The sequence below is a fragment of the Embiotoca jacksoni genome, unplaced genomic scaffold (assembly GCF_022577435.1).
Source record: "Embiotoca jacksoni isolate LCO1_2020_lvr unplaced genomic scaffold, fEmbJac1.0.p SCAF_5, whole genome shotgun sequence".
NCBI lineage: Eukaryota > Metazoa > Chordata > Actinopteri > Embiotocidae > Embiotoca > Embiotoca jacksoni.
In genome coordinates, this window is record NW_027185403.1 from 10,718,144 (window position 1) to 10,740,631 (window position 22,488).

Here is a 22,488-nt window from a genome sequence, read left to right on the forward strand (position 1 = left end):
AGGCCAAGTGCCAGGATTAACACTTTGCAGCAGAAAAGTCCAAGACACTCTCCAAAGTTCTCAAGGTTCAGATCACTGCTCGTTATTCCAGGTAGTTTTCATTCTCGCTGTGATATCGAGGACTGATTTAGACCCACGACCCCAGGGGAGTGCAATTACCTACCTGACAGGATAGAAATCCAGCACTGCTCCAGAGCTCGAGGACCAGATTTGTGGATCACTGGTCTAAAGCCTGCCTATGTAATTGGTAGAGACATTGTAATAAGTAGGGATCATCTCTCCCTAATCTGTCACAGCCCACCACTTCCACTCACATTCTCTTTCATGCTTGGCTGCCTCTGCAGCAGCCAGCTTGTGCAGCCTCTGGACAGATCAGACCCCATCATGCCCCCCAGTGGAGGTATCTTGGATCATTCCCTTCCGAGTGGATAACCAATACTATTCCAAACTTGCAGATTTGTGCCAGTAAGCTCTCTCTGACTGCACTAATTCACTGGGTGCAGCCTCTTGCTAATTAAATAGTTAGCAAAAGGGATTTCAGTGGTTTCCTTCTTGGCATTAGAGATACAAATTTAATTGGAGCTTTCAGGTGGGAAGTCCGGAGAGAGCAAACCACAATAATAAAAAAAAAAAAAAATGTGTCACATTACCCTCTCCCATTTACCTAGAAAGGTTTTCTAATTCATTTTTCCTTATCTGATTGTGTATATTTCATAACCCCACTTTGTCCACTGGGAGTTGTTATGCTGTTGCCACTGTGAAATGAATCCATTATTTTTAATACAAGACAAACATGACTTGAATTTGTAAACACAGTGTGTGACACGAGTGCCCTCTGCTGGTATGAGCCGAGCTTCACGTAGAGGACCAGTTAGCACCACAGCAGAGTATCTGGGATCATGAGGGGTCCTGGTGACTTATGGGTTAAAAGTGCTGATGATATGATTGCAAGGATGCTGGACTGAGGTTCTGGCAGTGGACCTTTTTTGCACGTCATTCACCATTTTCCTCGTTCTCCTCTTGCATCTAATCTCTAATGAAAGCATAAATTCAAAGAAAACACAGTCCTGATGGATAAACTTTAACAGCAACATTTTAATTATCGTTACTATAATATTGCAACATCATTTTCTTTTGTAAATATCTATTTACACTTGCATAAATGTAGTGGTTAACATGGACAAAGAATAGTTTGCATAAGAAAGGCACTTTATGACAAAGAACTGTAATCAACATGTTCTCGTGTTCATTTGTGTTTTACATAGTTTGTTTCTTTTGGAAGGGAAGACCTCCTTGTCTTAATTTTTTTTTTTTTTTTTTTAACTTTGGGTTATGGCTGTAGAAAAAAGGCATTGGATTTAAATGTTTACTTCATGTTTGTTGCTCCTGTGCTTCTCCATTTGTGGTAGATAATAAGCAGATAAGCCCTTTTTACTGGCATCAGCGTCATTGTATAATTTTAGAAGCTGAATTTCTCAACGTTGGTCAGACGGAGCTCATAGCAGGCCAGTGTCTCTTCTCACCAGCGGTTACTCTGAGCTGCAACTTCCACATCCATGATTCGTGGAAGTCGACCACTGGCACCACCTTCCAGGTAGCCGGGCTTCACAGCGGGTGTATCCGAGAGCCTCCTCTTGTTCCTGTTCAAGTCTGAATCAAAGGGTAAATAACTTAATCATTTTTAGGAGGGGGGGCGGGGGCAAGCACAACTTATAATGTTAACAGAAGATATGAATCTAAACAAGGACATTCGGTCCTCACCCGAAATTGCTATTAACATTTTGCGTCTGGCTCCAAAGGTGGAGACACCCACTTCCTTCAGATCTTCATCAGACAGGGTGAGGAATGTCTGGTAGTCAATCTGGACGAGGACAGAGAGCAGTTGCATCGTAATGCTTATTATGCATAATTCTTTTGGCCGGGGAATAAGAGTGTGTGTGCTTCCTTGTGTCTATGTATCTCTGGGTTTCAGGCTTTGTGCATCATTCGTTGCAAATATTTACGTGTTATTACCTCTTGTTCTTCAAATACATCGATGTATTTGATTAGGCCAAGTTGGCTGAGCAGCTCAGGCAGGTCGTCTGTCATATGTGGGGAGGGGCTCCGCTGACTGCAGGTCGACGCCCTCCTCGATGAGCACACACCTTCAAAGTAGCTGCTGGTGCTCACGAAGCTCTCCGCTAGACATCAGAGGTCAAAGTTCAGGGGGACAAGGGTTAAAAGTGGCAGCGGGAGAGGGAGGCAGAGGGATTCACTCCCTTTTGTTGAGCTTGAAAGGACACACAAGTTGGACTTACAGGGTTTGTCGTTTCTGCCTCTAGTCACTGAGGATGCAAATGCAGGAAAGGAGGAGGTGGATGAGGAAAAAGTAGATGGGGGTGAGGAGGGGGAGGAGGAGGATGAGGAGGAGGAGGAAGAGATAGGCAGGCATGATGATGCGGCTCCATGTCTGTCCCTCCAGTTTTCCGAGTTACTGCCGTTACATGCCTTCCCTGCCTGAGCAGCCCAGAGCTACATGGAGACAGAGAGAAGCAGCATTAAATATAAACTGTTTCTTCCATCTGCAAACATTTCACACAAAAGCAGCGCCTTGTACTTGTGTCGCCATCCCCTCTGTTCATCTGTCCTCTCTATCTGCCCTGGAGATCATAAGACAAATGACTGCGAGTGGTCACAAACGTGTGTGTGTGGACATAATATCCATGGATCCAGAGGCTTAATAAGAGAAGTCATTTTTCATGTCTCTAAACTAGCTCATTTGCCCCTGTGGGCTGACCTGTGACAGGAGAACTTTTTTCACTCGAAATTATCAATGCAGTATGCATAGTAAACACTTCCTCCCACCTGCCCGGGTCTCAGGAGAAAATTGAACTCCTCGGAGGACTGCCTCTTCCTTTTAAGTGAGTCTGCTTCTCCATCACCAGGAAGCCGGAGAGTGGCTATTCACAGGGCTTTAAAAGAGCGGGGGAGATGAGCTGAAACAGCTCAGGTTTGCAAGGAGTGGCTGTGCTGACCGTGGCGATGGTATCAAACCCCAGGTAATTGAGCGTGCAAATTGGCAGTGCTTACCACACAGTGAGATAAATGCCTCAAACTGTTAGAGGGCAATACCAATAAATGAGACTGTGTTAGTGGACCGCAATGGGGAGACTTGTTTTACTGCACTGCAACAAAAAAAAACGCTGCAAATGAATTCAGTACAGTAAAAGTAACGATAACTATGAATGAACAACTATAAAACCACGAAGCAACTAAAAACTTTACTGTCAAAATTAATCAAACGGTGAGCATCAGTTTGTCAAAGCAGACATTAAGTCGGCATGAAGCGCAATCATACCTGCTGCTGGTTGTTGATGGTGCACAGGTAGGGTTTGTAGCTGCGTCGGCTGATGTTGCGGAGCTCTTTGATGGCCTCAGCTGGCATAGACTTGGAGAAGCCGAGGCCACTCCAAGTGTCTGTCGGTGTCTGGACCTCTGTGACCACAGGCTTCCTCTGCATCGCTGACATAAAACACGCAGAAGTAAAATGCCAACCTGAAACTCAGTGGGGTTTTTTAGCCAGTTGGCATCTGAAACACAGCATTTGCTGATTTGCTCATACCTGTCTCAATTTACACCTTTCAAGGAAATGCAATTTGTTCCATGATTTATGTAAGAATATTGGCAGCAGCTGTGTTAAGGATAATTTTTTTTAAGAAGAAGATACTTGCAGAAAGCTGTAACACACATCAATACTCATATCCGCAGCCTGTCCATCATGAAAATGCTCTGCAGGTTGAACAAGCTGGGCTCTAATGTTAAATAATGAATCACAAACAGAGCTACTCTTTGCCAGCGTGTGGCATACTTAACCAAAACCCAAATTACCCAGGCTTAGACGGTTATACACACACTCAAATGACAAACAAGTGACCCTGGACCTCTACCATGTGTGAATGTGTGATAAAAAACTGTAACAACACTCCACAAAGAGTGTGATATCAACAGAATTATTGCTGGTGGGTTGCCATTTGTGTGTGCTTATGTGTGTCTGTATGGGTAAATGTCCCATTCATATACTGGCATATGGGTGTCTTAATGACTGTGAGGCAGATGGCCCATTCAAACTGCTAATTCATAATCCCATAAAGCAACACTGAGGGAATTTGGTACCATTTGGCTGCAGATATCTTCAGTATCTCTCATTGTGCATGATGGATGATCTAGTGTTTGCTTCGTGTGTGTCCACATGTGTGTGTGCGTGTGTGTGTGTGTGTGTGTGTGTGTGTGTGTGTGTGTGTGCGTGCGTGCGTGCGTGCGTGCGTGCGTGCGTGCGTGGGTGCGTGCGTGCGTGCATGTGTGTGTGTGTGTGTGTGCGTGTGTATGTGTGTGTGTGTGTATGAGGGTTGAGTCTGGATGTATGTGTGTGTCGTCTGCATTGTGTATCCACGTGTGGATTAAGTGGGAGTGCCCGTGCTACTCTATTATAACTTTGGCACAGCGCAGCCCATAAACAGGTCCCCTTCATCAGTTGTCTTGGCAGTGAGCAGCGCTGAAATGGGCCCCCTCGATCAAATCCCAGCCTCTGGTAGGGATATTAATGTGTTGCCTCCATAGCATACTTGAATAACCTGAAAAACCTACTTGATCTAGCTTAATCCTATGACATTAAGGATTTTGCAACAATGATATGACCAAAATATGTGTATCCTTACAGCAAATCTAATTATTCCATGAGTTTAGATGACAACATTTTGTATTCTGTATCCTCTGCAGCTCTAAAAGAAGTAAAAAAAAAAAAAAAAAGTAGAGATTTTGATGAGCAAAATAACAATACAGTAAGTATTTTGGTGCCAATTTCCCCTGCAAAATTCATTTTAATGTATTTATCTGCAACCCAGCTATGACAGATCAATAAAAATTTTGTTAAAAAGGAACGCTTGCTTATCAGTGCTGTAGTCGTTGCTGCACAGCGTTTTTGAAACCACATAAGACAGGAAGCGATGTTAAACATTTAGGAGCACTAACCTCTGGTTGCCAGCAGTTTCTTCTTCTCATAGTCAAAATCCTACAAAGCACAAACAGGAAATAGAGTGGGTAAATAATGCATGAAATTGAATTATGTTTTCCTTTGCTTACTGAGGAGGAGGCAGCGGGAACCTAATTTACGGCAGGAACAAACACAACACAGAGTTGAAACAACTCTTCCTGCTGCTGTGACGGTAAACTTGTTAATCCTCCTTGCAGTAACCTTTGAAAGTGAGAGATGACAAATAAGAGGGGAAGAAAGCAAACACAAAAGTCAATTCTCCAAATCAAATTTCACCGGGGTCAGGGAGGTGCCAATCGATAAATTACATAACACCACAAATAAAACGCTCCCGCTACTTTCAATCTAATTTGTCAGCGATACAGTTGGCATGAAATGAGCAGATTTTAATCTTGTCTGCTCTTTCTCTTGCTGATACGCTGTCCTGCAGGGTCACAGAGATTTGATTGTCTGTCCACTGAGATTTACTCATAACCAAAAGTTGTCCGTGGATGTGATGCATAATTTTTTTTAGAGGAAACAGACCTCCAATTGCTGTTTTTCCTCACCTCAGCCTTGGATGAGTTAGCGTGAATGTTCTGAGCCAGAGTCACGTCTCTCCTCAGGCTGTTTCTCCGCTCGCTCCTCCCTCCCTCAATCTCTGCGTTCAGCAACCTGGCACATCCAGGAGATCCACACATACACGCATATTAGCACAGCAAGGTTAGGTGAGAGTGTGATGACTGTGTAAAACATTGAAGGGCCTATTAACGCTGCCTTTCCTCTGACTGCAGCAATTCTATAGGAGAATTTCAAAGACAGTGTGATTATGCTACATAAATATAGAGTGTATTAAATGGGAGCTGCTCCATTAAAACTGCACAACTCTACAGAAGAGAACTACAAAAGGGCAAAATGAGCGACTCAGCGAAAAGCAAATATAGATGAAGTCAACAAGCTTTCCTTTGCCTGATGCGGTTTTCTATGTTTGCAAGATTTGTAATTTCTCGACAGATCGGGCACAGGCAGGTGTGTGTGTGTGTGTGTGTGTGTGTGTGTGTGTGTGTGTGTGTGTGTGTGTGTGTGTGTGTGTGTGTGTGTGTGTGTGTGTATGTGCACCTCTATTATTAGGTGGGGGGCAAAACACAGTTATTGTGAGACAATATCTTGCTCTCCAAAAGGTCAACCATTAATTTTGAAGTTATGACTCTGGGTTTTGTTTTTATCTTGGGTTAGAATTACACTTAAGTTGATGGAAAGTCATCAAGGAATTACTGTAACACAATGAGACAAAAACAAGTGTCTGGAACTGTGAATGCTCACCTGTATGTTGGCGCCTGCCCTGTCGAGTGGCGTCTGGCTTGGCTGAAAACCTTGGAAATTTCAGGACCCTGAAGACTCCCTCTCCTGCCATAAAATCCCACCCTGCTGAGGCTGTGGTTCACTGCATCACACACCTCAGATGGTGACATCACCATGACCTCAGAGCTCTCATCCCCTGATTGGCCAGACTGGTCCTCATTTTCAAGGATCTGAGGACAGAAGTCAGTTTAGGAGTCTATCAGAAAGAACTCATTGTGTTTTATCTAGTAGCATTTTGAACATAAACAGTGGGACACCTTCTCCAGTGGCCGACTGTCTGTTCCCTTAGGCCCTGTCCTCCCCTCTTCAGTGGGAGAGGTGAGGCCTGGTGGAGGTAAGGGGCGGGGCTTCATACGACCCATCATCTCTGTAGTAGGAGCAGGCACAGGGTCTGATCAGCAAGGAGGGAGACATGAGACATGAATGAGTTAAAATGAACATAAGTCTGGATCAAAAAGTAAACAACAGCAAATTGTGTGACAAAAAGTTTTCATCTGCCAGTTTTGTTCTGCTTTTTTACAATGTACGCAAAAGAAAATGTGAAAAAAGCAAAATAAACTAAATATATAAACTTTTAAAGACTTATGATGATAAGCAGAGATACGTAGAAATGATGCCATAATGGGTAGCAGAGTGCGCAAAACAGCAATGAAAAATGCTTTTTATGATGTATTATTATGCGCTGGCCTGATGCTCTGATGTGTCTCCTTCACCTGGGTACCCAACATCCAGAAGTTACCGGATCAAACCACCACATATGTGGTAGGTTTTCATCAGAAGAATCAAACCACTTTATAAAAACATTTGTAGATCTACTGTAAAGTTCAATGTCACAATGTGTCTCTAGTTAAAGAGGAGTTTCTGTTGCTATTCCGTGCATGTAATCTCCCTGTTTCAGGATACTCATTTATAATACAAAACATCAAGTTGTTTACATTCATTTTTTCTTTTGTCCAAATGTGTCTGTTTATATGTCAATGTAAACAACTCTGAAGTAGTCTGATGGTAATTTTTCTTTTCAAGAAGTCAGTCCAAATAAATTTGTTGCCGTCTACATGCAGCTTAAAGAATCTTGGTAATTTTTTTTAAAATTCAAAATACATGCTTTCTAATTTCCATAACACAACTACACAGATACATATGTGTGTCTGCTTACCCTGCTCACAGAGGCGAAGTTGCTGCAGCAACAGGTTGAGCCAGTAGTTGGTCAGTCCGCTGCTGGGTAGCATGGGGTCAGAGGTAATTTCAGTTACCTTGGCAGTCTCACAGGAATCCAAGCCGAGGAGCAGACAGCGGGCCTCATAAAGGCAGGAGATGTTCCTTTCCAGACCCTTAACCACCACTGACTGATAAATATACACCAATACACATTCTTACATCAGTATTCAACTCACTGCAGCACATGAAACCATAGAGGTGTGTGTGTGGGTGGGGGGGGGATTTTTACATTAAAAATCAAAGTGAACATTCAAGAAATACTTCAGTAGATATTTTTTTATCTAATCCAGTGCATAAGAAATAAGCACTCAAACTCTGTGGCGGGGTCCTAAATGGAATTTGAAACGGTCGGACTGGCAGCCAGCAAAACAACAAAATTACCATTTATTTTTAGATGGTGACTCAGACAATAAGCAGCGGAGCTACATAGACAAATGTACCTTGCTGGTCTGTTTTACTTTGGGCTTGACACTAATGAAGACTCCCAGGTTTTGCATCATCTGAGCCAGTTTAGAAGGATCTGCCACTCCATCTTCACGCATGTCAAACATCAAGCACACAGGCAGACAGTCCTGGATGTGCACAAATAGGCATATACAACACAGAATGTAAAATAACAAAATATTGTGCAGGATTTTGATATTACACCAGCAAAGAGCGTTACCTACCAACCCAAGGACATAGAAACAAGAACAAAGTATAAGTTTTGACAAATGCATGCAAACAAACACCTGCTTCCTCTCTGCATTGTTCTTGAGCACAGTTCTGCCTGAATAAAATCAAAACACAGTGCTGTACCATGAGCTGCTGCCGAGCCAGACACACTCCGTCGGGGCTGCCCTGGATGAGCAATGAGGGCGGACTCTGAGGGGCACTGAGGTCCGGCAGGATGATCTGGGTCTGGGTCTGGTGCATGACGCTCAGGAAGTGGGCTCCGTTCTGTCCCAACAGGAAGAGATGCTGCTGGGAGGTGAAGTCCAGCTGGCTGCTCACGGTACCCGCTGCGACCTCCGATCCCAGCTGCAGGTCCATCAGGATGCAGGTTGCCTTCTGTCAGGTAATGAAAGACACATACATGACATGATATTCAATGTAGATCTAGATCTTATAAGAACTGTAAATATGATAAGATTTGCTGACCTTGACAGCAGCTACGTTGCCCTGGAGCCCCCAGACGGTGCAGCAGCTTCCGTAAAAGGCGCGCTGGGCTTGAGGCTGATGCGGGACGGCCCTGAAGCTCACACTGACCCCCAAAGACTGCGCTACCTGCTGGATGAGAGGCGAGCCTGCATCCGGCAGAGCCTGGGGCACCAGACTGACTGGCAGGTCAAAGGTTAAGGACAGTGGTTGGAGGTCCTGGGACATGAAGGGAAAGAGTGTGATGAAGAGGAGACACAGTTGGGAGGGGTAAATGAAGAGATGGGAGACAAACAAAAGACGGACAGCAGACAGCCAGCGTTTTGACAAATAACAGCTGTCCTCTTTGAGTCAGCCGTTCTATTAATCACTCTATTGATCTGTGCGTCTGACAGGAGTGAAGATGTGGACTGTTGAGACAAATAGATATGTATCCTGGTAGTCTCTGCTCAGATCACACATTGACCACTCACTCGTATCCTCCTCCTGGCTTCTTCCACTCCTTCTATGGGCCCAGCGATGGACACCTGGTAAGAAATTTCAAATAGATAACATTTGAATTAATTTGTTTTCAGTTTCCTGGTTCATTTAAAATGCTGCCTTGGAGATTACTACCTGGTTGCTCTTCTCTCCAGTCGCATTGTGGCGGTTGGAGTCAGGGAAATGAATGTGACACGCCGTGACCTCCATCACCTTTTTGATGTTCCCACCACCTTTTCCGATCACATGGGAGTGCTCCGTGTAGGCCACGTCCATTTTTAGAGTTACCTTGTTTACCTGCTTTCATGTAAACACTGGTGTCATTTGTGCTGACTTCAACAGCTGACTTTAAACATTTATAGGGGCAGAATCATCAGAAACAAATAACTTTCGGGGTGAAGCAGTAGCAGTGAAACAAACTTCGTCTGGACATTCTTGACATAATTGTTCAGGAATACTGTGAATATCAAGTTCCAGAGTCCTCACCCTGGTTTCCAGCACTTCTAGTATCTTCTTTTTGGCCTCCACAACATTAGCTCTCTTCCCTTCCACCTTCACATGTGGATCTGGATGGAGAAAGGACTTTTAAAGCCGCAGAAACCAGTATGTCATGTGGACACAGAAAAATATGTGACAGGAAAAAGACAAAACAAAGAACCCTAGAATGTGAATAGTTTGTCACCTTTCTTTGACTTGGCTCCTATCTTTAGCTTGGATGGCCATTTCACCTGAGTGTTAGTTTCTCTCATCACCTGTGGGAGCACGAACAATGGGAGCGAGAGAAACAAAGAAGCTGTCACTGTATGCACAAAGAAACTAACCCATAGAATCCAAACGCACTCATCCAGACACACAGCAGATCTCTCCCATGTAAGAATACAAAGCCTAATTTGCATTTCAAAGGATGCAATTTTCACCTCAATAAAACCTGTAAACACAGGATGCAGAGCATGAAACAAATAAAATAAAACTGTACAGGAGATGCCTTCACTGATCTGTTAGTTAAATTTAACCAGGAGACTATACAGCTGCTCTCCTCTGTGAAAACCACCTATTAACTGTAGGTGGTTTTCACAGAGGACAGCAGCTGTATTTTCATCTTTTGTTTCATCTTTTAGTTGATGAATATAAGTGGAATGTTTTCTTACTTACTCTCTCAAAAAACTCTTCTCCTGTCTCACCATCTCTGTGTTTTGCAGCTGAAACACAGAAACCAAACATTAACAACAGACAGGTGAAAATAAACACACAAAAAAAATCCTGCAGTGTGATTTGCTGGGTTGAGTTGGCCAGCAGCACTATATTGTTCTGTTTACAGCACTGGTGTTCAATATTAAGTGTGTGTGTGTGTGCAAAGTCAACATTTAAATGTTGACTTGCCTGAGATTTGCCAAGCAAGTGGAACAAGAGGTTGCTGGGAACATAAACAATTTTAAAAGGCCATCGCTCCATGGTGACATTTACAGGGTTCAGGGGGAGCCCCAGGAACGCCCTCACCCCACCTCCCCCTCCCATCACTATGGGTTACACTGGCCGGAGCTGAGGAATTGGAAGAGAACAGTGTGGGGTGGAGCGAGTAGGTGGTGGTCGAGGAAGGCGGCCACAAATTAGCCTAGAGACAGCTAATCACATCAATGGCATTTGCTGACGCAAAGACCTCCCACTATGCCAAAAAAAAAAAATGAAATAACAACAGCAAAACCAGGAAGGAATAAAAATCTGTCTCAAATGCAGTGTGACAGACCTAAAGGTATGACATACAATATTTACTGCCTAACTGAGGCTGTTTAAACAGTCGCAAAAGCACAGTCCCAGCTGCACACACATTAAAACAAACCACAGTCATCAGAGCTGAACTCGCTCATGCATTTCACCCCCACCAGGAGCAAACATCCACCTCTATCTGTAGTAATAGCACACTGTCACAAAGAGTCTCCTCGGTGACACAGGGGAGGCATTTGTCATAAACGTGCCAGGCAGCGATAACTAACAGAGGCAGTTACCCCTGCTTCCCTGACAGGAATGATAATAGCAAAAAGGACTTCTGAATGCATAAGCCATTGCAGGTCATAAATCACAGTGATACAGCAACAGGAGTTTAGTGGATGGCAGTTACTGATGGTGACAACAAAGGGCAGCCAGCTGGAGGCCTTACAGACGCACAGGGTCAGGTAGATAACAAGGAGGATCACACAGGGAGGCCATGATAGGCATCAAAACAGACAAACCTTCAAGAAGCTGCAGCTTATAAGGCAGAATGTGAGAATAAAGTTGACAAGAGTGCAAAGAGGGAGTTCAGGTAAAGGGTTGTGATAGTCATGTAAACATTTGTCATCTCATCTCACTTACCATACAACATGGTCTCCAGCTTCTTTCTGTCAATCCTGAATCTCTCTTCCAACCACTCTGGGTCCAAATTCTGTCCTTTTGCATTCTCCTGCCGCAGAATGCAGCTTCCTCCCCCTTCCTCTTCTTTCTCATCCTTTTTTTCCTCTCTGTCACACCGGGCCTCTCTGGACTCAGTCTTTGCTGCTGAGCTGGGTCCTACACTACTTTCCAAGTCAGGCTGCCGGGGTGCTACAGTGGCCGGGACTGGAGAGCTCTCCTTGGTGGTGGTGGTGGTGGTGGTGGCCATAGCAGGACTGGAGCCCTCGTCAGTGTTTGTGTGTGTGTGTGTGTGTGTGTGTGTGTGTGTGTGTGTGTGTGTGTGTGTGTGTGTGTGTGTGTGTGTGTGTGTTTGTGTGTGTGTGTGTGTGTGTTTGTGTGTGTGTGTGTGTGTGTGTGTGTGTGTGTGTGTGTGTGTGTGTGTGTGTGTGTGTGTGTGTGTGTGTGTGTGTGTGTGAGAGAGAGAGAGAGAGAGAGAGAGTAGTATGTGTGCATGTGTGTGACCAAGGAGACCGACAGGGCAAGAAAAAAGGGGAGAGAGGGGGAAGAAACACCCCCTGTGCCTTTTCTTTAAATCCCCCGCCCCCTTCACTTAATTTTGTACACATCTAACTCTTTCTTTCTCCCTTCAAGCTGTTCCAGGCTTGAGGGATTTGCTGCTGTGGATTTCATTGCACCATGCATAAGGGGAGTTACTTCTTTACACCACAACAAGCAATGTCTTCTCTTTCAGAATAAATAGACAGAATAAAACAATCTGCAACTTTGACTGTGGCTCACTTGAACAAATCCTCAGTAAACCTCAGTTCAATATCCACAGATTACCCGGACAAATAGTAAGAAGACACATCTCATACATACAGACACACAGACCCATGAGAGTCATCCTCACGCCAGCACACACAGCTAACAAAATAAACAGGTCACCCAGTCATCCACTGCACCTCATGGGTGCCCCCCTCCTCTTCCTCTAAATGGGAGGGCTTGAGATTCCAGAGGTCGGGTGAAGGGGAGCCGAGGGGTGTACTGCAGCAGCAAGAGGAGCTTTCAAATATCCTTGGGATAAAAAATTTTTAAAAAAAACTCCAGTCAGTGTTGGAGGAAGTACTCCTCTCCTTTAAGTACCAAGACAACAATATAAAAATACTGTCAAAAACTAGAAGTGGCCCATGTGACTGATATGTGACTTTAGCCTTTAGCTTGTTAATGCCAGGAGTGTCATTGTACTGTTGCGGCTGGATAATCATGAACAAATCTTGTATATTTAGTCCAGTGATTCCCAATCTAGGGATCAGGCCCCTCCAGAAGGTCACAAGAAAAATGTTGGTGGTTGTGAAATCTCAGGAATGCTGTGAGGGAATTTCTTCTACCTTGGCACACGCATTCAATTGGAATCAAGGATACACTGATTAGACTTTAGTGGCCGAAGGTCAAAGGTCACAGGGCCTCATTAAACATATTCATGTCCATAACACAAAAATGTATGCATTGATTATGACAAAATGTCATACAAATGTCTAATCGGTTCAAAAGGTCAAAGGTCAACTTCACTGTGACCATTATTCAATGCCATAACTCAGTATGAGTATGAGTACCATTACATTGTACTTTAGAAAGTACTTTAGTAAATGTACCTACTTACTTGCCACGACTACCAATCCAATAACACTTGGCTGTATTACGACAAGTTTGCAGTCACCGTATGGAAACCAATTTGTTTGTGAACAAGGAGGCTATACGAGTCATAAACGGCAGTAACAGGAGAAATGTTATTTGAAAATAAAATGAGCAAGTGAGATTTCAGAAATTGCTTAGCGCTTAAGAGTCCCTTCCCGTCTTTAAATCTCTCAAATTTGAAAACTGAAGTTATAGAGACTGAAACATGGGTAAAAACAAACTGCTCAATTAATCAGCTCTAAAGGGACTTTGTTTCCAGCTCAGCTCGATGTTTCCATATTGCCCAGACAAATTTGGCCCCAGGCGAATCAGCAAACTTTATTTGGCAGTGTAGAGATCTTGCTAACATTACAAACTACTGCAGGCTAGACTTATTTGCCAGAGGAGGATCATAAGCGAAAGACATGATGTCTATGTCACCATGGCAACTGGTCAAAGAGGGAATTATTCCAAGTTTAATTTGACTTCACAAATGCAAATCTCCTCCCTCCCAGCCCGCCGTTTAGCCCCATCTGACTGGAAGAGTGTGCGTTTCCAGTAAAGTGTCGGGGCGTGCGTCACTGTTTGATCAATGGGAAAGGCAGAGAAAAGCCAAACCTCCCTGCAGAGTGACTGATGAGCTCTGAAGGGTTTGTGAGATCAACCCCTCAATCTAAGAATGAATCAGACCAGTACTAGACATTTCTCCTTATACACTACAGCACCTGACCTTGCTGGCACTCTGATCCTGAGAAACCTTAAGATGTCCTGTAAATTCATGTGTCGTCAGAGAAAAATAATGTATGAGAGAAATGCAGCAAAACGTCCAAGAATTAATGTTAAAAAAAATTCAATTTGTAGTTACACCCCAACATAAAGCCTGTAGAAACATCATTTTTAAACAAATATTTATTTATACTCGTGAGCTGAATCTCTACAAATTAACTAATCTTAGAAACGATCCATTACACATTCCCTCTGGTATTTTTTTTTGTTCTAAGCCATGATTGCGGTTCAAGCCTTCCTCACACTGCCAGAACTCAAAACATTTGTGGAAAATATTATTCATTTATTTCAGAGAAGTAAAAAAAAAATATAGTCTAAAAGTACCCTCTGTTTGTTGAATTAATGGATGAATGATTCATCCTTTACGAAATTATTAAGACACATTAATAAACCATAAAAAGAAAATTACAATATGAATGCAGACAATAAAATATGCAATATGCAAGGCAAGGTAAAATGTATTCATATAGCACCTTTCATACCTCCATGCAACACAAAGTGCTTTACAGAATGCAAGAGAAACAAGAAATAAAAACTATAAAAAATTAAAAAGAAACAGGGCACAATCAATAAAACCAGGCACAGTGCAACAATTTAGGCTATATATGTTTTTAAATCAAACTGTAGAGTGTAAACGTCTCTCGGGTCTCTAAAACAGGGGTGTCAAACATACGGCCCGCGGGCCGGATCCGGCCCGCCAGGGGGTCCAGCTCGGCCCGCCGGATGACTTTGCTAAGTGTGAAAATTACAGAAAGACATCAATTGCATTTCTATGAGAATATGGAGGTTTATGAGTACAAACGTTTTGTAATTTTTTTTAATCGATCCAGTAATTGCTTCAAAAACAGCGTAAATGTGACGTCTGCTCCGGAGGCAGCAGCGCTCGCTGCTAGGGAATCTGCAGAGGAGAGCCCAGGCAGATAAACAGTGGGCTGATGTCTGAGTTTTTGGTCTTTATGTTTCTAGTTTATTGTAGAAAGACCTTAAAGTAGGGTTTATCATCCAAAAACCTTCACCAATGATTTAAACATAGAGAAATATTGTCGTTATGTATGCGTTATTATGCTACGATTTTACTGGTCTGGCCCACTTGAGATCAAAGTGGGCAGTATGTGGCCCCGTGACTAAAATGAGTTTGACACCCCTGATCTAAACTTTTCAAATTTCTCGAAACAGAGTACCTTTAGACCTGGGTGTCCTCGCGGATTCACCCTCTGCGATTGTACAATCGATGGTGTGGAGCTGGAGGCTGTAATTCCCTCACTCGCCGCGGGGGGGAGCCGTGGGCGCCGCGGCCACCTCACGAACCACCTTCTCAAACCGTCTCAGATGCGTCATCCGACTCACTTCCGGGTTGGTCCTCTTCCGACGCAGTTTATGAAAGATTTTGTTTACCAGCCGCCAAACAGCAGGAGGGGAGTGGAAGGAAGCTTATTAACGGGACTGGACAACCCTGCAGCTTCATTTAACCATGTCCCCTCGGTGATAACCGTCTAGTTAAAGCTGCTGTCAAAGACGAAGCATGTGGAGAGTCCAAGGGTTTGTTGGAAGAGGTGAGACGGATGTCATTGACACCGGGGGAAGTTGTTCCCCTTTTCACGTTGTTCTTTATTGTTTCAGGCACGCAGATTAATTATTTTTATTAAGAAATGAACGCTGTGTTTTGTGGGTCCCACGGCGTTTAGCTGACCGTTGTGTTTATAAAAGCTAGTGAGGTCGGTTCAAGTCTGACTTTACAGCAGGCTGGTTTATTTTGGTCCAGTTCATCTTGGCTCTTGTTGCTGACCTCCTGTTTGTGCATGGCCGGACTGTAATGCTGTTGTCCACAACACGTGTTACAGAGTCAAGTCTTCATACATTATCTGTATGTGTTACTTCATGCGTGCCAGATAATCATAATATCTTCATGTGATTTTGTACATATCAAAGTTTCTCATCATTGGATCACACGTTAACTAATTACTTATCATCAATTTACCGAAAAGTTCCTGAAAATCAACTCATAATTTGTTACTTATTATAAGAAATTCCAACCGTAGTGTTTTATGCAGAGGGTTTTTTTGTGTGTGTTGGTCAAAGCATCGCGGCTCTAATAAACATGTGAAATGCCTCTGAAGTCAAGCAGACACCAACATGAATGAAGTCTCAGGTGTAAATATTTACTTTGGTTATACTAGAGTACTTCTCTCATAATCCACTAAAGTATTTCCAATCAAATTCAGTTGCTCGGTGTTTTCTCCCTATGTTCAGTACATCTCTAGGAATGAGGATGTTTTGTAGTTTTGAGGTGGCTCAACCTCGATGTGTTCTCCCTGAAATTCCAACACGCGGACATTTAACGTTTAATTTCCGCTGTTCTTGTCTGCGCCACTTCTCAGTTCTGCATCGATACCACGGCAGCAACACCCGGCGACTGCGCCACAGCCACCATGTGGAGGACGAGGTGGTCAACAGCTCAGCTGTCCTCTTCACCTCTCATCACCCCTTTGACAGCAGGTAACCTCTACACCTCTATTTTTTGTTTCTTTTCTTTTCACTCTTCAAACTCGGGACGAGTTTGACAACAAAAGACTCGAGAGTCAAGACAAGTGTAGAGAGAGAGAAAAAAAAAAAAAGCCTTCAGCGTCTCACTTTGATCTCACGACTTCTTACCCCTCGAACTGCCGGCCATATTATCGTGTGATGAAAAGAGAAAATTTGGATCAAGGTCAAACCTCAGACGCTGCCCTCATCCCGGTCCTCCCTTGTTCCTTTCCCTCCTCTTTGAACCTGCTTTGTCCTTGCTGCCTCCCTTTCAGCCGGTTGCATCATGGAGCAGCATCTGCTGTGTGTGTGCGCGCACGAACGGTGTTAGTCGAGGGAACGGAAGCGAAGCCATCTGCCTCGAACGGAGTTATTCCTGTGATGCCTTAAAGACAGCAGAGTGGAAATAGAGACGGATACGTAATTGTTAGATTTAGTTTGGGCTGTTTTTCTTGCAGCTCTCACAGGGAGGAGGATGAAGAGAGGAAGAGGAAGCAGAGGACCTTTCAGTTTGGCTACGCTGAGCTTCCACGTTACACAGCCCTGGATGCTGTGGGATGGGTATGTTTACTGTTGTTGCATTTTCAAATGTAAACTTGTTACCCAAAGATCTAACAAAGATCTAATGTAGTAGTTTGATTGTTTCTATGTCATGATGTTTATCCAAATTTGTCTCCCATTTTCCCGTAAGAAAGATGTCAGGATTAAACAGTCTGGACTGATTGTCTGACAACGTGCTACCATCTACTTAATCAGAGCATATTCTACCTGCAATAACCAACTGTAACCTTCGTGGTGTAATAATAGCCACTAAAACAACTGTTCAACATGAATTCACAACTGTCCAGTTTGCTGCACACAAAAGATTCACTTTCTACCTGCACATATTCTCATTCTGCAATTACCTGATTAATTCCTTTAGCACCACCCGGTGGTCTCATGTGGTAACTGCTTTAAAAGGTACAGCAGCGATGACCCTGATTGTTTCATTGGGAGTCAACAGTGACACATCAGTTCACCCCCCACGGGTTATTGTTTTATTGTGTTAAATTTGCGTAGTTTTGGCTGCAATGAAACCTTTTACACGTCGGCTCTCTGTGGCACATTCACGGTACACTCCCGGTATGTAGTGTTATACAATGGTAGCAGCGTACATCTCGCATGCGAGAAGTTCCTGTGACAGCGAAGCTGATGTTTCTCCACAGGGTGCAGCAGCAGTGCTGTTCATGCAGATCTGCAGGAGGATCCACTCCCAGTTCTCTTCAGGCGCTGAGCCCAGTCCGACCCCCGGAGCCCTGACGGCTCCCTCCACTCTGCAGAAGTGTGGCTACCGCATCCTGCTGGAGACCTGTGAGTCCCTCTGGCACCATTGTAACTTTGCAATAGACCAACATGGGATAAAAGTCACTTGCCGAAACGGTTTTGCGCAGCAGACATTTAACCACCTCAACCGCCGAACTCATTGTCCCTTTAATGTCACGCGATCACAATCCTGACATTGTTTTTTTGTCTTCTGTCTGCTCTCTGCAGTATCGAGACGTGATGTGCTGCCCAGAGGAAGGAGTGTGTTGTGTTTGCAGGGGGTGCCAGAGAGACAAGAGCAGGATCCAGCCGCAGTTCAAAGCAGCAGCAGCAGCAGCAGCAGAAACAGTTGTCACAGCATCAGTGAGCAGGACCATCTTACTGCTGACAGCTCCATCTCTGACCACCAGAGGGAGCTCCTCATCCAGGATTCGCAGATACCTGGTTGGTTCTGTGCCAGTCTTAGTTGAAAGATTGTTTAAAAATAGCATTTTTCTGAAACATTTGTTAACCATGCATGTGTGGGAGTGGGAAAATAATACGTTTTTCCGGCTTAACCCGCAGAGGAATCACTTCTGTCAGCATCCGGTCCTCTGCAGAGTGATGCCAAACAAAACAACACAGAGAAAAAAGATGCCACTGATGAGGTGAAGGTTTTAGTTTGTGAATTTTATCACAAAGAAAGCACTTTTTTTGTTGTTTTCTTTATCCTTACAAACGACTGACTGACTGACTTGTCATCTAATCTTGATTATTTAGTTTTTTATCTTCTTTTCTGTTTGCAGGACATGTTGTCTGATAAAGAGCGGTTGGCAGGAGCAGCACAGAACCTCAAACATGTGGGAGACACCAGCGTGCCTGTTATCCTCAACATCATTGGTAATGATTTATTGACACGGCCAGCTAGGTGAATTATACACCAAACAACATACAAACATTCATACTACTATTTAAGACGGTGTATTTCAAACAAACCAAATGGCCTTTACACTGTTTTTTTTTTGTTTTTTTTTCTTTTCAATAAAAATATTTCCTTTGTTTAGAGCTCATATCTTAATCTCCTTGTATACAACAGGACTCGAAAGTGCCAAGAGTGAGAACTATGAGGAAGCTTTCGCCTGTTTTTTAGCTGCAGCTCAGCAGGGCTACAGTAAAGCCCAATTTAACACCGGTGTGTGCTACGAGAAGGGCAGAGGTGTCAGCAAAGACAAGGAGAAGGTGAGATTCCACCCACAGTCTGTGTGCAGGTCTTTAAAAGCATGGAATTTAGTTCCCTCAAGAAATAGCCGTAATTAAAGTTTTTTTATTTTTTTATTTTGTTTTTTTAATTTAATATAGAAATGTCTCTAATATGTTTTCTTTCCTTCTGTATACAGTAACATTGGTTATAACTTTTTTTTTGACTGACGTGGGCTTTTGGGAGATTTTACATATCTATAAACTAAAGTGGGCAAGCTGGAGTCGGATCGGTCTTTTTTTTTTTTTTTTCTTTCAGAGCTGTATATTCATAAAGAGCAAATGACAACTTGTATAGAAATATAAAAGAACAAAATTTAACTTCTTTCTTATTTTGATTAGATTTTGAAGAAGAAAAATCCCTATTGTAATAGCTCCCATGTTTTCTCCTCAAGGCTCTGTATTACTACAGGCAGGCAGCAGTCGGTGGCCACAGACAAGCCCAGTACCGATATGCAAAGCTGCTCCTGACCAGCAGGGAGCACCAGAGTGTGGAGGAGTTGAACACAGCCATGGACTTGCTGGAACAAGCTGCTGCAGCTGGACTCACCAAGGTACAAAAAAAGGGTATTGTTTATGATGGCTCACTCTCACACGGTCGTAGATTACTGGTCACTTCAATAGACCACAGGAAATGTTAATGTCCTTTTCCTACTATGATGAGACCGAATTCTTGCAGTAAAAAAGGCATAACCTGTTAGAAAGGCCAAGAAACAGAGCACCAGCATTAACACATTCAAATACATAATATCTTTTACAAGATTTTGTTTTATTTAGGTTTACAAAATAAAAGCAGGCAGACGTTTTTTATTTACATTGTTTTGTTTCCATAAAGTTTAACAAAAATAATGTCTTAATCTAATCACAAACCCTATAAACTATTTGTCAAGACTTGGAAGTGTCTGAAAAAAATTGTGTTTAGAAGTCACAGCAGCAGAGAGGGAAAATAGTAATATACTGTTTCTTGTTGTGAGAAGTGAAACTGTCCTTGGAACTCGTATAAAAAAAATATGGGTTAAAGACCGATACTAGGTTTTTGAAAATGCTGAGCACAATAATCTGCCTCATATTCAGTGCGGCAAATTACCAATAAGAGTAATATATCTACATTGCACATCAAGGTACTTTGTTTTGTCATTTAGAATTGAAATTCGAATTATCCCCGAGCTGGTTTGTTCTATAAGCACTTCTCTTAATGCCATTCAAACACACTTTCCTGTGTGTATGATGCCTCCACTGTTATCTGCTCACGCTGGTGTGCCCTGGTTGTCCTCCTCAGGCTCAGGTCTGCCTGGCCTCAGTCTACTCTCAGGATCCGGTGAGATATGGCTGCAAGTCCATCCAGTATCTGAAGATGGCAACAGAGAGTGGAGTGAGTGCTCTTCTAGATGCTTCTAGGCTTTTATCAATGGCCAGATAACGTTCCCTCCCGGTGTCATAACCGCGTTAGGAAAAGGTTATCCCGACTGTCTCGTGCTTTTTGATCATCAAAACATCACTACTCGCATTTTAGCAACTTTCTGTTACTATGGCTGCAAATAAGTGTTTTAATATTAATCTTCTGCACTCTGCCCATACATACACGTGTCTGCTTAAATTCCCAATGTCAGTTTATAATGTCTGATATTAAGTTGCCTGTTTGTCTCTGCTCAAATGTAAAGTCATGGTCTCCCGCATTTAAAAGTTTGTCCTTGACGGTCAAATAATTTGAGCCCCACGTTTGTTTTCTTGCTCAGGACGACAGCGCCCTGCTCCTCTTGGGTCAATGTTGCGAGAACGGCTTCGGCACGCAGCGGAACTTGAAGACAGCCGTTGATTTGTACAAACGAGCCGCTCAAGCAGGCAACAAGCGAGCCGAAAGCCTCCCGACGCCTCCTGATGTCACATACGGTAAGGGTAAGCGCACGTGCTGTGTTGGAAAGACGCGCGTTTGCATTCGCCCCCGCATCCTGTGTGTTTGTTGGTGAAACCGCTGCGTGCCACGCCGTTTTAATAAGCCGCGACAGACAGCGGGGGTGGTAATATGTGCCTTCTGTCCCCCTGCAGCAGAAGATGTGGCGCTGCGCTCCATCCGTTCAGCGCCGTGTTTCTCCGCAGCCGGGCGTCGGCTCCAGCAGCCGCTCTCCTCTCTAGCCGGTCGTGTCCCTCCGTCCGCCGGTCATCCCGCCACTCTCCCTCTCCTGCCTCACTCCTGGAGCACCGGGAGCCTCCGTGTGCCCACGTCGTTGTCCTCCACAACTCCCTCCAGCGCAGCGGGAGGAGGAACCTGCCAATGGACTGTCGGGATAGGATAAAAAAAAAAAAAAAAAAACAGCACTAGCTGCTTGTATTTTAAAGTCCACCAGAAGAGAAAGGTCAAAAGTGTTTTAGGTGTGCACTTAATGTGAATCAGTGAATAGCTTTTGCACTTGGTCAAATGTGAACGTAGCTCACATACAGTGTATTGGGTTTTTTTTTTTTTGGGGGGGGGGGGGTTTATCTCTGAAAGAGGTGATGAGCACCAGGTGTCTCAAAAATAATGTGCAGAATCAGATAAGCAGCTTTCTATCATGTTTGTATATACAGTGTTTTCTTATGAGTTCACTGGAAAATAAGTGAACAAAAGTGATCTAGGTGCTTTTGGGTGGGTTGAAAATCTCGGGTGGTTACTCGTTTTCCTCCTTGCTAACGTTAGTTTTGTTTCCTGACAACTGAGATGTTAGGCTAACTCCTCTGAAAGTGACAAAGTGCTTTACATTCGTGTCCTATTTAATCCTATTTATATATAGAGATATTACAGTATGGTTTTTTTTTAGGTTAAATGCTGTCTTGTTGTAACAGGACAGTTCAGAAGATAAAAGGGTAAGTGCTGTGGGCTGTGTGATAATGCAGCCTAGAACCTGACATGCCAAAGTGAATGATGATTTGCTGTGAGAAGGATGTTATTTTCTCTGTAAAAACAGTAAAACAAATTATCCTAAAAACAAAACTATTTCAACGTCTGGTTACTTTTTCATTCCTGTTCAAATTCACTCATCAAAAAAAAAAAAAAAAAAAATACCACGACAAAGGTTGCGGAGACTGATGATTTGTCTGTATTCACAATAACTTTAATATATCAGAACTAAGGTATAATCTGGACTTTATTCTAATAACTTTACCGATGATTAGTTTTCAGACAATGCTCACACAATATTTAAGAGAAGAGCTCGTCGGATGTGATCGAGCCGGTGTAGCTCTGTAAAACCATTCATGCTTCTTCCGACTGCTGCATGACGTAAGACTCCGATGATGTGTGATTTCATTACCCGAGTTGCAAAATAACACCGGTAGATTTATTGTGGTTGCGTCTCCTTCATGCATCGAGCGTGCTGCGTCCGCGGCTCTGATTGGCCGGCAGAGCGAGCGCTCCACAG

General features: G+C 43.5%; 2 protein-coding genes across 4 annotated transcripts; one reads left to right on the forward strand and one right to left on the reverse strand.

Moving 5' to 3' along the window:
* Window positions 1-1,100: 1,100 nt before the first annotated feature.
* bicc2 (bicaudal C homolog 2) lies at window positions 1,101-12,064 on the reverse strand. 2 transcript variants are annotated; one of them, XM_069170535.1, is made up of 19 exons: window positions 11,555-12,064; window positions 10,358-10,404; window positions 9,888-9,957; window positions 9,692-9,771; window positions 9,341-9,502; window positions 9,199-9,252; window positions 8,729-8,944; window positions 8,387-8,638; window positions 8,029-8,160; window positions 7,527-7,716; window positions 6,628-6,761; window positions 6,332-6,540; window positions 5,578-5,683; window positions 5,008-5,047; window positions 3,338-3,501; window positions 2,298-2,511; window positions 2,014-2,180; window positions 1,762-1,861; window positions 1,101-1,650 (listed from the first exon to the last, which is right to left on the reverse strand). In XM_069170535.1, exons 1-19 carry the CDS (start codon window positions 11,838-11,840, stop codon window positions 1,520-1,522), a joined length of 2,754 nt encoding a protein of 917 aa, XP_069026636.1. In that variant the 5' UTR covers window positions 11,841-12,064; the 3' UTR covers window positions 1,101-1,519. The 2 variants fall into 2 exon arrangements, with proteins under 2 accessions (XP_069026636.1, XP_069026635.1); XM_069170534.1 differs by having other exon boundaries at window positions 9,341-9,505.
* Window positions 12,065-15,384: 3,320 nt separating this feature from the next.
* dele1 (DAP3 binding cell death enhancer 1) lies at window positions 15,385-22,061 on the forward strand. 2 transcript variants are annotated; one of them, XM_069171169.1, is made up of 12 exons: window positions 15,385-15,585; window positions 16,411-16,528; window positions 17,014-17,116; window positions 17,761-17,905; window positions 18,086-18,301; window positions 18,422-18,504; window positions 18,643-18,736; window positions 18,933-19,075; window positions 19,489-19,647; window positions 20,373-20,465; window positions 20,830-20,983; window positions 21,140-22,061. In XM_069171169.1, the coding sequence occupies exons 1-12, from the start codon at window positions 15,555-15,557 to the stop codon at window positions 21,385-21,387; spliced, it is 1,587 nt and encodes a 528-aa protein (XP_069027270.1). In that variant the 5' UTR covers window positions 15,385-15,554; the 3' UTR covers window positions 21,388-22,061. The 2 variants fall into 2 exon arrangements, with proteins under 2 accessions (XP_069027270.1, XP_069027271.1); XM_069171170.1 differs by lacking the exon at window positions 20,373-20,465.
* Window positions 22,062-22,488: the final 427 nt, after the last annotated feature.